Source organism: Misgurnus anguillicaudatus, chromosome 13 (assembly GCF_027580225.2).
Source record: "Misgurnus anguillicaudatus chromosome 13, ASM2758022v2, whole genome shotgun sequence".
NCBI classification, from domain to species: Eukaryota; Metazoa; Chordata; class Actinopteri; order Cypriniformes; family Cobitidae; genus Misgurnus; species Misgurnus anguillicaudatus.
Window position 1 is genome coordinate 11,112,622 of NC_073349.2, and position 12,914 is coordinate 11,125,535.

General features: G+C 38.5%; 1 protein-coding gene across 2 annotated transcripts in view; it reads left to right on the forward strand.

The window, feature by feature from the left end:
- cntn3a.2 (contactin 3a, tandem duplicate 2) overlaps nucleotides 1–12,914 on the forward strand; it is a 116,266-nt gene that overhangs the window by 63,086 nt on the left and 40,266 nt on the right. For both annotated transcript variants that reach the window (XM_055188235.2, XM_073875003.1), the window contains 3 exons: nucleotides 2,508–2,644; nucleotides 5,474–5,603; nucleotides 10,685–10,835. In XM_055188235.2, the coding sequence (XP_055044210.2) occupies nucleotides 2,508–2,644; nucleotides 5,474–5,603; nucleotides 10,685–10,835 (418 nt within the window). The remainder of the gene's footprint in view (nucleotides 1–2,507; nucleotides 2,645–5,473; nucleotides 5,604–10,684; nucleotides 10,836–12,914) is intronic.

Genomic DNA, 12,914 nt, shown 5'->3' on the forward strand with positions numbered 1-12,914 from the left:
AAAAGTGCAGTGGCCCTTTAAGGTCCAAGTACTCACAAGAGACCCAAGTTTAAATGTGATCCACGATTGTTTCATATTTGTCTTCAGTGCACATTTCCGTAGACTTTCCTAAAAAATGTAAGTGGCGTTTAACGAATTCAGCTAAGAAACCGGTATTTTCTGAGGGGCCTGAGGATGGGATTAAGTGGATTTTAAAGTAAAGTATTTGATGAATGTGTAATATGTGCCCAGAGCATTATTATCTCAGCATTATAATATAATTATCTAATTTTGACAGTGGTGACGTTTAGCGGATTTTGCATCTGAGCTCTTCATAAATAGAGAAGAAAGGGGCTTACAAAGAGCCATTTGTGAAAAAACAAAAAAGCATATTTGCATATCTGTGATTTTAAAAGGTCCTCTCATCACTTGTATATAACAGTCTATAAACACCATAATGAAACATAATTACTGTATTATGAATAAGATTTCACTCACATTCTCAAGGTTTTATTTGACTTATTAAGAAGGTTAACGGGGCAGATGCATTACTGACCTAACATTCAAAAGATTTGTCCTTCACAAAGTAGAAAAAGATGAAAGTTCTTCTCAGTGCTGTCAAAGCCCTGAGTCCTTTTGTAATGCAGTTTGCCAAGCTCTTTGAGAAAGGTGGTGATAGAAACGGAGAAAAACAAAAAAAGTTGCAAGGCTGGTCAAGCTTGTGCATTTTATAGATGCTTTAACAACAGTCCCTGGATTTAATTAATTCCTGGCAAAACACAATAAAGGCTGATCGGTTTTCTTGATGAGCCAATCCGTATGTGACATTGACCAATCAATTAAGTGCTTAGTTGCCACAAAAACCTGTTTTAGCTGATTGATGGTCCATCTGTAGACACGTGAGCTTCAACCTTGTGCGATTGGTTGAAATCAGCAATGCAGAAGGTCTGGATGTCAATGGTTGAACAATATGAGGGTTCCATTATTAATCCAGATGAGTCTGTACTGTTACTGTAAACCTGCCACATTTTTATTGGCGAGAACTTAATCAACTTGACTTAGAATAAAAGATTGTACACATGTCACAGCAAAACTAAATGCTCCAAATTAACATTTATAACATCTCCATTTACCACCACGATGCTGTAGGTAATGGTGTTGCATACTGGGGTATTAACCCTTGTGCCTTGTTTTGCATAAATCTGTTAATCAACCTCAGTACTGATCAAAACTACCAAATGTTTACAAAAATTCTATCATTTTAACTCTTTCATTGCCAAGTTTATGTCACTGATTTGGGGGGGAAACACAAAAAATGACAGATTTTCAATATATAAAGTGGACTGGATTTTCTTTTACCTTTTTCACAGTCTTGGGCATGCCAAAGATTCGTAAAAACATTGGCTTTGATGCATTTTTAGTTTTTGTGCAGCATCATATTTTAATTTTTTCTCCCTCATGTATGGTTTGTGGCCATTTTTGCCCCATTGACTTCCATTATAACAAAGCTCTGTGTTTTTGCACAGGCCTACTAAAGGGTTAATGGTGCCACATGGTGATCAACAGTAAAAATGACAAATTTTACCTCTTTGCAAAAGGTGAAACCACAAAGAATCAAAAATGCATGATAATAAGATGTCATGGCTCTGCAATCAAAAAATGTTGTTATAATTGAAGTCAATGGGGAAAAATGAGGGAGAAAAAAATAAAATCTGATGCTGCACAAAAACTAAAAATGCATCAAAGCCAATGTTTTTACTAATCTTTGGCATGCCCAAGACTGTGAAAAAGGTAAAAGAAAATCCAGTCCACAATCACTTTTTATATTGAAACTCGGTCATAATGTGTGTGTGTTTTTCCCCAAATCAGTGACACCACTTATAAACTTGGCAATGAAAGAGTTTAAATCATGGAATTTTTGTTAACATTCGGTAGTTTTGATCAGTACTAAGGTTGATTAACAGATTTATGCAATCTGATACATTTTTTACAGCAGTTTAATTTAGTGGCCATTTTTGGCCACTAACAACACGTAAGGGTAGTAAATTTGCCCATGGTATATTGTTAAGTTTTTGAAAAATTTCAAAGCATTTTCTTAAAATATGTGTAAATATAAGATTTGTCACCAAAAATCATTCAATTTGCTGAAACACAGAGAAAGTTGTGGCCAAATTAAGACTAAAAAATAACAAAAATGGCCCAAAATGCTTAAACCAGGACTAGGTTTTAGTTAAATTAGGATATTTAAGTCATTTTTTAAAGCATATTTTATAAATAAACATTACTGGTGTATTCCTTGAGACACAAAACTCGCACTGATATATTTTCAGAAATGTCAGAGCAAATTGTTTTCGATCAAGACAACACTAACATTTAAGTTAGTCTGGGACTAGGCTTAAGTCCTGTCTGGAAAACCGCCCCATAATGTTTTAAATGGTTGCTCGCATATGCGAGCATCCATTTAAAACATTATAGGGTGGTTTCCCAGACAGCACTTAAGTATAATTGATGTATTTTTGTCTCCTCAGCAAAGCCTCAGTGGGTGCAGACGATGCGAGACACTGCTTTGTCAATTGAAGAGAGACTCTTCTGGGAGTGTAAGGCCAATGGCAAACCCAAGCCTTCATACAGCTGGCTGAAGAATGGAGAACTACTCCCAGTCGAGGTAAAATTCAACAGCGTCCCTACGAGCCAAGCACTGGTTATTCACAAGTAATGTCATCATTTGTGAGCCTGTCTGTGTAAGCCAGGCTAAAGTTTGTAATCTAATGATGAGATTAGGAGCATCAAAGTTTGATTTCATTCATTGATAAGTCAGTATATTAAAGATATCAAGGTTATATTTTAACAGAATGTTCTTTAAATACTGTATGATGGGTTGTCACAGACAGGGTCACATAGTGAATATGAACATTTGCATTGGAGGTGTATTTTGGGCAGTGGCAAAACTCTTTTCAACATTAGATTTCTGTTAAATAATGTTTAACTCTATATCAGGTTAACTTTCTATTTAAATTTGCTTCTTAAACATTCACTTTTTAATTTGCTATTGCTGCGGGAGCTCTGTAATGATGGTTATTAAGCGGGTTGCATTGTTTCCAGCAATTGTTGTTCCAGTGTAAATACATTTAAGCCACCTCTGTGCAAAAATCAAAAGGTTTTTATATTGTAACAATCATTATTTGTATTAGGCTTTGACTAAATATTTCTTTGAGCAACCAAAAATGGTTCTTCAATGGCATCGCTGTAAGAAACCTTTGTATCACCTTTATTTTTTAAAGTAGCTGCATTTCCATTAAACCTCAAATTGCGCAAATTCAAATAGCCAATGGATTAAATGCGCAGCAGTTTCGCAAACTCCGAGCACTACTCGCTGTAGCTTGATGTCATCCGCATGTCGGTCTGCACATCGCCGTATGAAGTCGAACACATATATCGCCATGGTTTTTAAAGACGGAAGTGCAAACTTGTCACCTTTCGGCGTAATTCACCGTTTTGGATCAAAAATAGGTCTAGTTCCGTTGAGCTTTTGAAAATGGTGGATGGGGGGTGTCTGCGACAGGGTTGCAGGGAATGAAATTATGAAAATCATGTCCAGCTATTGTGGTAATGATGTCAAATCACTTACCTGTTTGGCGGGTAATGTTTTACAGTCAAGGCCTGAAATTAACACCTGACCAGGCGCCAAATGTGGGTGGATCTTGCTGTTGGTGGGTAACAGTGTCAATGTAACGGCCACATTGGCGGGTAGCCAATGCGAATCAGTGATGCGCAGATGAATGTATAAACAACCCACTCCCAACCAACGTTTTCAACTAACCAGCCCTCAATTGTTTAAAATAGTTAATTGGCATCTTACTTTCACACGACCCGACCGACCGCGGCCTGAATATCATTAAAAATATTTTTGGATGACTCGTAACGACGGGTGACCGCAGGCACCCACACATTTCTTATCAACCTGCGCATCACTGATGCGAATTGAGTGATTCATTGAGAGGACTGCTGTTTTACAACGTTCATGCGATTGGAAAGAAGATGAGGCACTTCTCTGACTACATTTGGATGTGCGAGTAAGTATTAAACTGTTGGTGAGATGGGATGAGAATGCAATGCTGACATAGGCTACAGTACAATCACAGTTGCACAGATAGCATCTTGCAGTTGATGGAGATTTGTGGGATGCACATCTAGGGCACGAAGCTCCCATTCCACCACATCCCAAAGATGCTCTATTGGGTTGAGATCTGGTGACTGTGGGGGCCATTTTAGTACAGTGAACTCATTGTCATGTTCAAGAAACCAATTTGAAATGATTCGAGCTTTGTGACATGGTGCATTATCCTGCTGGAAGTAGCCATCAGAGGATGGGTATATGGTGGTCATAAAGGGGGTGGACATGGTCAGAAACAATGCTTAGGTAGGCTGTAGCATTTAAACGATGCCCAATTGGCACTAAGGGGCCTAAAGGGTGCAAAGAAAACATCCCCCACACCATTATACCACCACCACCAGCCTGCACAGTGGTAACAAAGCATGATGAATCCATGTTCTCATTCTGCTTACGCCAAATTCTGACTCTTCTATCTGAATGTCTCAACAGAGATCAAGACTCATCAGACCAGTCAACATGGTCTGGTCTTCAACTGTCCAATTTTGGTGAGCTCGTGCAAATTGTAGCCTATTTTTCCTATTTGTAGTGGAGATGAGTGGTACCAAGTGGGGTTTTCTGCTGTTGTTGCCCATCCGCCTCAAGGTTGTGCGTGTTGTGGCTTCACAAATGCTTTGCTGCATACCTTTCGCCTATTTTCGCATACTGGATATTTTTCCCTTTTCACACCATTCTTTGTAAACCCTAGAAATGGTTGTGTGTGAAAATCCCAGTAACTGAGCAGATTGTGAAATACTCAGACCGCCCGTCTGCCACCAGCAACCATGGCACGCTCAAAATTGCTTAAATCACCTTTCTCTCCCATTCTGACATTCAGTTTGGAGTTCAAGAGGTTGTCTTGACCAGGACCACACCCCTTAATGCATTGAAGCAACTGCCATGTGATTGGTTGATTAGATAATTGCATTAATGAGAAATTGAACAGGTGTTCCTAATAATCCTTTAGGTGAGATATATATATATACACCTTTTTCACCCCAGATGAGTTTGCACAACAAAATGACAACAAAATTACGTTTTAATCGCATAAAATTGCTTATTAGAAATTTGCAATAGTTTTTTGTCGACATAAAAAAAAACGCTACAATTTTGCACAAATCTTTTAATGGAAACACACATTTAACCAGGGCTTGTTAAAGCAGAGCGAGGAATATTGGAGCAAACCCATTAAAATATTTGGACAGGCAGTGCATCACTTTGATATGTGCATATAACAAAGCTTTTATTGATTATGCAATAATTTCAGTATTTGTTGTTTAAGCTGCAGGCATGGTTTATATTTAAATATGCTTTGACCAGCATCTCTGTCCCTCTGTGTCACAGGACAGGATGCACATAGAGAACGGAGCGCTGACCATCAGCTCTGTAAACCTCTCGGACGCCGGCATATATCAGTGTGTGGCCGAGAACAAACACGGAGTCATTTACTTTGGCGCCGAACTGGTGGTGTTAGGTAAAAGCATCCATTTCTAGTTGTATTTCACTTTATTTTGTGTAATAAATGTATACATTTCTAGTGAGTATTTTTTCACGCAGCTCTGTATTGCTGGTTCTGTCTGGATTACAAAGTAACGCCCCATGCACAAACCACAATATGGTCCATTATGAATTACAGGACACAGCCCTCTCTGTCTTTGCGCACCGGTGTTCTCCTATGGTTTTTATAGCCACATAAACACGTGAAATGGACTCACACACCAAGAAGCTGCCCTCTTTTCAACATTTCCCATAAGATCATTGATTTTGCAACATTTTGAGTGGGGTGGCGTGGCGCTGTGGCTCTCAGTAATGTAAATCCAGTATTGATTGACTGGTGGGAGATGAGGGACCGTGGCCACTCTGTTGACAACATGACAAAGCCACGACTAAGGGGTTCACCAGTGGAAAAGACTTCAAGCAGGCGGTGAAAAAGGCCAGACTGAGACCTTTGTCATCAGCTCACAGAAAGAGAGAGAGAGAGAGAGAAGTGGAGCGCTCGATGAGGTCATAGAGGACAGCTTTCTGACAGCAGCCAATTCCTTCACTGGCCCTCTCTAATGATGTTTGTGTTGGGGCCAGCTGCCCTCAATGGGCTAATTAGGTAATAGAGATGCTATTTAACAATGCTTTGGGCTTTAGCATGTTAACTATGACAGTGAATAAGCAGCTTTATTTTCGGCGTTGGGTAACGACGCTTCTCGGCAGAGCAAATACATCGGACAGCCCAATTAGTGTTAGTCTATTAGCATTATGTCATTACTGTCGGAAAATATATGCTTCGTATAAGGGGTACTTTAAAATGCTGGATGCCTCCCCTGTAAAACCCTATCTGTGCAAAATGCATTATAAATGAATGCATTGCTTGATATTAGGGGGAGTATATAATTTGTAATACATGTTATGTGATGTTACATGCATGGCATAACATGTTTTGCTCCAAATTCAACAAAAGGTGGTTTATGCATTATCTTTAACATTGTGGTAATTTGTATTTTTGGGATAATCCATCTGCATGTCCTCTTATTTATGTATTGCACTTTTATCCAAAGTGACTTACAGTGCATCAATCTATATTTTTAACACTAAGGGCCAGATTTACTAACAGTTTGCGCCAGCGTAAACCATCATTTTCGGATTAAATACAGACTGTCGGGATTTACTAAAGACGTACAGTGGAAAATTTGCCGTCGAAAAGGTGTGGTCTAGTTATTTTTGCAACTGATCTGATTGCACATACATTTCCAGGAGTTTCCCTTTCAGACACAAAATTGAATAGAGGAGAGTAATTGATACAAGCAACGCGATTTATTAATGTTTGTGCGTGTGTTATGACTGGAATTTTCGCCATTATTTTAAATCATTTTGCGCTTGAAATGGCTGCGATTGTAACTGATAAGAGGAGGATTAGCAGAGACCAGAGAAGGCAGAGGATTTTTTCCACACATAAAAGTATATTTGTAATGCCAGAAAAACATATTATTCAAAAATTTTGTTTGCCAAGCCTTGAGGAGAAGTCACACAATATCAGGTGTTTCAAAACTGTCCTCTGGTTCTTTTCAGTGTAGCCTACTTTGGCTTCGTTAGCTTGGATTTCACACCCTGAATTTTCATTTGCAATGTCCGTGGTGCTGAACTCAAGTGCATCAGGCGTTAGTAGATCACCCGCACATCATTAGCTTTGCTTATTTGCAACCCTGAACTAATTTGTGCTGCTCTTAGTATTGTGTTGGTCATTATGAAAATCAGCTGTTGCACTTGTTATTTGTGCCTTTTTAGTAAATAACCCGTGGATATTACTACTCCCATGTGCGCTTATTTGGAATTGCGCTTATGTGCTGATTTGCCCCGTTTAGTAAATCTGGCCCTATGTATCCAGTGAAAAAATATTATTTATTAATATTTGAAATTATTTATTAAACAACCTGATCTCACAAAGTTCCGTGGTATAGTCACAGAATATTTTGCACATTTATCTGTGTCATTGTCACGGATCTCCGCATTTTTCCGTGTCCATACCATATACTTTCTTTTCCGTGTCAGTTTACGTATTGGTTACTCAATTGTTTTTCCTATTTTTAAACCATTTTCAGGTGGGTTTGGGGTTAGATTTGGGGTTTGGGTTAAGATGTCACTTTAACTATTGGTTTCTAAAAAAAAAAAATCCGGATTTTTAAACAATTGTCATCTGACGTTAGGGTTAAGAGTTGGGTTTGGGTTAGGATGTCATATGGGGGTGGTGATGGATAAGACACACACCTTTGGTGTGAGAGACCTAGGTTCGAATTCACTGTGACACACAATTGTGTCCCTGAGCAAGACACTTAACCCCTAGTTGCTCCAGAGGCGTGCGACCTCTGACATATATAGCAATTGTAAGTCGCTTTGGATAAAAGCGTCAGCTAAATGAATAAATGTAAATGTCATTTTATGTAACAGAAAGTCGTTCTAACCCCAAACCCAGACGAAAATGGTAAGAAAATAGGAAAAACAATTGAGTAACCAATATGTGAAACTGACATGGAAAAGAAAGTCTGTGGTACGGACACAGAAAAATGCGGAGATCCGTGACAAAGACACAGATAAAAAAGCAAAATATTTTGTGACTATAACATGGAAATTAATGAGATCAGGTTGTTATTAAAGGATATTATTACTCCTCAAATTATTATGGAGTTCTGACTCAAAATTCTTATTGGCTGAACACCAAATTTAAAACTATTGTATCTGTTTTTCAAACTGGGTCAAAGCAACACTTGGACTGATTTTGACAAAAATGCACATGAACGCCTCTGACATTGTGTTTCCCTCTGGGAAGTAATAATTTTGATACCCAAATTCCCAAGATGCGCAGAAGGAATTCTGCTGTGGCTGGTATGCTTTATTAGTTTTTATCCACCAGAGCTTCATTGTCTTATCTTGTCGTTAAAGTAGTACATATTGGGCTTCATTTATGAAATGAGCAAACGATAGAAAAAATAACATTAAATAAAATTAAATTAATTGGCGACCTCTATTCTTTCTGACAACAAAACACCAGGGGCCTCATTTATAAACGTTGCGTACGCACAAAAAAAGGCATACACCACTCTCTACGCAATACTTGTTATTTATAAAAAGCAAACTTGACGGGAAAATGTGCTGTCCGTCACGCAAGCTCTGACCCAGTTTTACAACAGAAATTCTAATGAACACATATTTGCTAAAAGAAAAGTGAAATATGTTCAGCAATAATATTGGCATGTTGTGCAATTCATCCTCATAAAGAAGATAGTTAAAGGGATACTTCACCGATTTAGCATTCAGCTTTGTATCTGTAGAAACCCGGCAGTATTACTGAATGACCATGTTTCCCTCCATCATTTCCCCCTGAGAGGAGAGATATCTGCATTTTGGTTCTGCAAAAAAGTCCTCCGATGATGCAAAAATCGTCATATTACATCATCGGAGGACTTTTTTGCAGAACCAAAATGCAGATATCTCTCCTCTCAGGGGGAAATGAGGGAGGGAAACATGGTCATTCAGTAATACTGCCGGGTTTCTACAGATACAAAGCTGAATGCTAAATCGGTGAAGTATCCCTTTAACAGAATGAAATAATGTACAAAACTGATATTCTCGTCAATGTGTCCGTCTGGCGGAGCAGATATAGATGCAATTACATAGATAGATAATTAAGGAGATAGATAGATAGATAGATAGATAGATAGATAGATAGATAGATAGATAGATAGATAGATAGATAGATAGATAGATAGATAGATAGATAGATAGATAGATAGATAGATAGATAGATAGATAGATAGATAGATAGCATTAGTAATGCCCACACTGTGCCCTCCAAACAAAATTTTTCTCCTCTTTTCCACCTCGCCAACGATAACTTCTACTTCACATTGAGTGAAGTTACGTTTTTTTGATTTCCTCTCTGTGTTTGCCATGATTTTGCAATCAATGCATATTAACTTGTGGGCGTTTCACGGACTATTTATGGGCAACTATGGGCGTGTCATGAAGCCGCAAAAGCTGCGCTACATTTAGAATTGATTGTGATTTATTAAGGGAAAAATGCGTAGGATGTGCGTGCGCACGGTTTTATAAATCCGAATATTTCTGTGCGTACGCGCGTCCTATGGTTCATCTGTACGCCACTTCTGACGCAAATCCTACGCAAACTTTTATAAATGAGGCCCCTGGACACAACAAGCGGGTTATCACGACTTGTGGGAATTATCAAATTTCCGATAGCACTAAGGCAGCATTAACACACTTTACTTCCTGAAAGGCTCATAGAGCAAAATGCTAAAAGATAAAATGAGGTCAAAGTTTATACCCACAAATCCATACCTACCTGTACAGCTTGGCAGTATACCTACAATTTGATTAGGGCTGCACGATAAATCGCATGTGTTTGTCACGCGCATCCTGTCAGTAATGCCGGTTCCTTGATTAGTATTAAATCGCCATCAGCTGTTTTCAGATGAAGCAGCTTTAACTGCACAGAGCCGTAGTTCCCTGACAATCGGGGCAATTTCGCATTAATTATCGCGGACGTATCGCCTGCGATATGTATGCGATATGGTCCAAATTGTCAGGGAACTACGGCTCTGTGCAGTTAATGTCGCGCCATCTGAAAACAGCTGATGGCGATTTAATACTAATCAAGGAACCGGTATTACGTGATGCGCGTGGTATCGCATGCGATTTATCGTGCAGCCCTAAATTTGATATCTCTGTATTGGTTTAAATTAAAGTATATTTTTGTTTCCTCAAAAGCATAGAATAATGTAAATTTTTTTAGTGGAAAAACAGTAAAAAAAAATTAAATCTTGTGACTACTTATTACATCATTAAATGACCAAATGTACAATAAATGCTATAAGGGTGATGAAAGAGAGTTGTGCTACTAAAACTTAGGACACAAAAGCAAGGTGCTATTAGAGTAGAGGTGCTCACATGTAATATTAAAGGCATACAGTCATACATTCACGCTGATGTCCGTCGAGCATCTGTGCCGAGGTGGCGGTTTGACTCCCCTGACCCTGTGTTTTTCCACAGCCTCACCCCCAGACTTTTCCAGAAACCCTCTCAGAGCTCTTCTTAAAGCCAAGGCAGGCAGCACGGTCTCAATGGAGTGCAGGCCACAGGCCTTTCCCATAGCCATCATCCTGTGGAGGAAAGGCAACGACCCTGTACAGAGCAACGAGAGGTATGAATGTCATCTTTACTATCTGTTCTTTTAAGTTTTGGACAGCAACAGGCTACATGTAATTTGGATTACAAAAATTAAGTAATTAGATTACATTTTATGGATTGCATAATTACACTGGTCAGGTAATAACTTGTTTTTTGGTAAATTTGGTCAACAATAGGTTTAAAATTGAATAATTGCACCAGTGTGTTCCAATAATGCAATGTCCTGAAAATTTGTACGTATTTTAAAAGGTGGTTTCATTAATGCTTGTTCTTTATAATCGTATGTTTTTGTTGGATTAATTTTGTAAGTTTTCATTCGAATTAGAAACTGCGTAAAATACATATGAATCATCAGATCAGACCTCACGCAGTGACATATTTACAGTGAACACAGAACGTTCTCATTCTTCACATAGGATAACATCATCTTAAATGAGACACAAGGAAAAACCTCACTTTGCAATGTGGTCGCTGCCTCTCTGATTCTTAATTCCCATTATTCCTTCGATTTGACCATCTATCTTGTACACCCCAGCAATTCCGCTGTGTTCACACTATCTGCGGTACAACTTAACAATTATCAAAAGAAAGCAGCGCTGCCGATTGTGGCAGCTCGCTGACCATGACACTCATGAATTATGAAGCAGGCCATTAGGCCGGGACAGCAGGAGGCTGCTCGGTGTTTTGGGTTGGCTCTGTCAACTATGAAATGATTCCTGGTAGGAGGCCACTTGAGGAAGCACAGCGATCCGTGAGCCCGGCTCTTTTTATAATGAAGTTAGATTAAATAGTATGGGAGAATTCTGTCAAGGGTGGGAAACTACTGCGTAAAACAATAGATTTGCATTAAGCCACAGTTGTTTGTTTTGAGAGCATTCGGTGAGACATCCCCAGTCCAATTTAAACAGAAGCGCATTGCCTGGAAATTGTGCATTAGCGCATTAACATTCCAGTACAGGATTACAGGAATGTTTTGTTTGCTGCTCTGGATGATACATTGTGATGTTGATGTGCATTGCGGTCTGTTTTTTATTAGGCCATCAAAAATTATTTCGTACATTTTACTGATTTATTTGACACTTGGAGTGACAGGAAGCTGAAATATGATCTAGATAAAAACAAAAGGTTGGTATACAGAGTTATTGTAAATGGTCTGTGTAAAACATTTTATCTATGGAAATATAACCTTGATATCTTTAATATTGACTTTAGCCTGGATTTCACAGACAGGTTAACATATGTTTGCATTACTATGAGTAACACATCACTTAAAAACAATGTTATGTTTAAAAATATGTTGAATTTGTTTCAAATTTAATTTAGTTAAATAGAAATACATTTTCATTTGGCAGGCGCTTTTATGCAAACGGACTTTACAAGGCATACATCAGTTTGTGCACTATAAAAAAGATTTGTTGGTTCAACTTAAAAGAAGTCAGTTACCTGGTTGCTTTAAAATTTTGAGTTAAAGAGCACCTATTGTCCGATTTACGATATTACATTTCCTTTGGCGTGTGTGTATTAGTACATGTTAACGATATGCAAAAGGTATAGGATGAAAAATATGCAAAGTATTGGATGAAGCGAGTTATCATCTCCAACGTAAATCTCTTTTCTTGAACTACAACAAACAGATGGATTGTAGGCAACAGTTTACTTCCTGGGATTGGTGATGTAGTAAAGACAGACATTATCATAATTCCTCCCGCTTGGACTCACAGCCTGTAAGTTAACTCCTGTTAGCATTAAATTGTGAGCGAATCTTTTAAACATGGTAATGAGCGTCACATTTCCTGCTGACGTCAGAGGTATTTAGGCTAATCACCCTGTACAGGGGTGCGTTTCCCGAAAGCATTGTTAGCCAACTACTGTCGCAAGTTTCATCATTACTGGCAAAGTTCAACGAGTTGGTGTTTCCCGAAACCATAGTTCAAACGAACATTCGCAAGCTGCATTGCAAACTTGTGTGGTTTGAACGGCAGCTCTTCACCTGTCGTTAGAAGCATCGTTCCTTGTTATTATAATATGTAGACTTACGTTGATCATGCTTTTGAACAAAATAAGAAAAAAACATGTAGTACAGTCTATATCC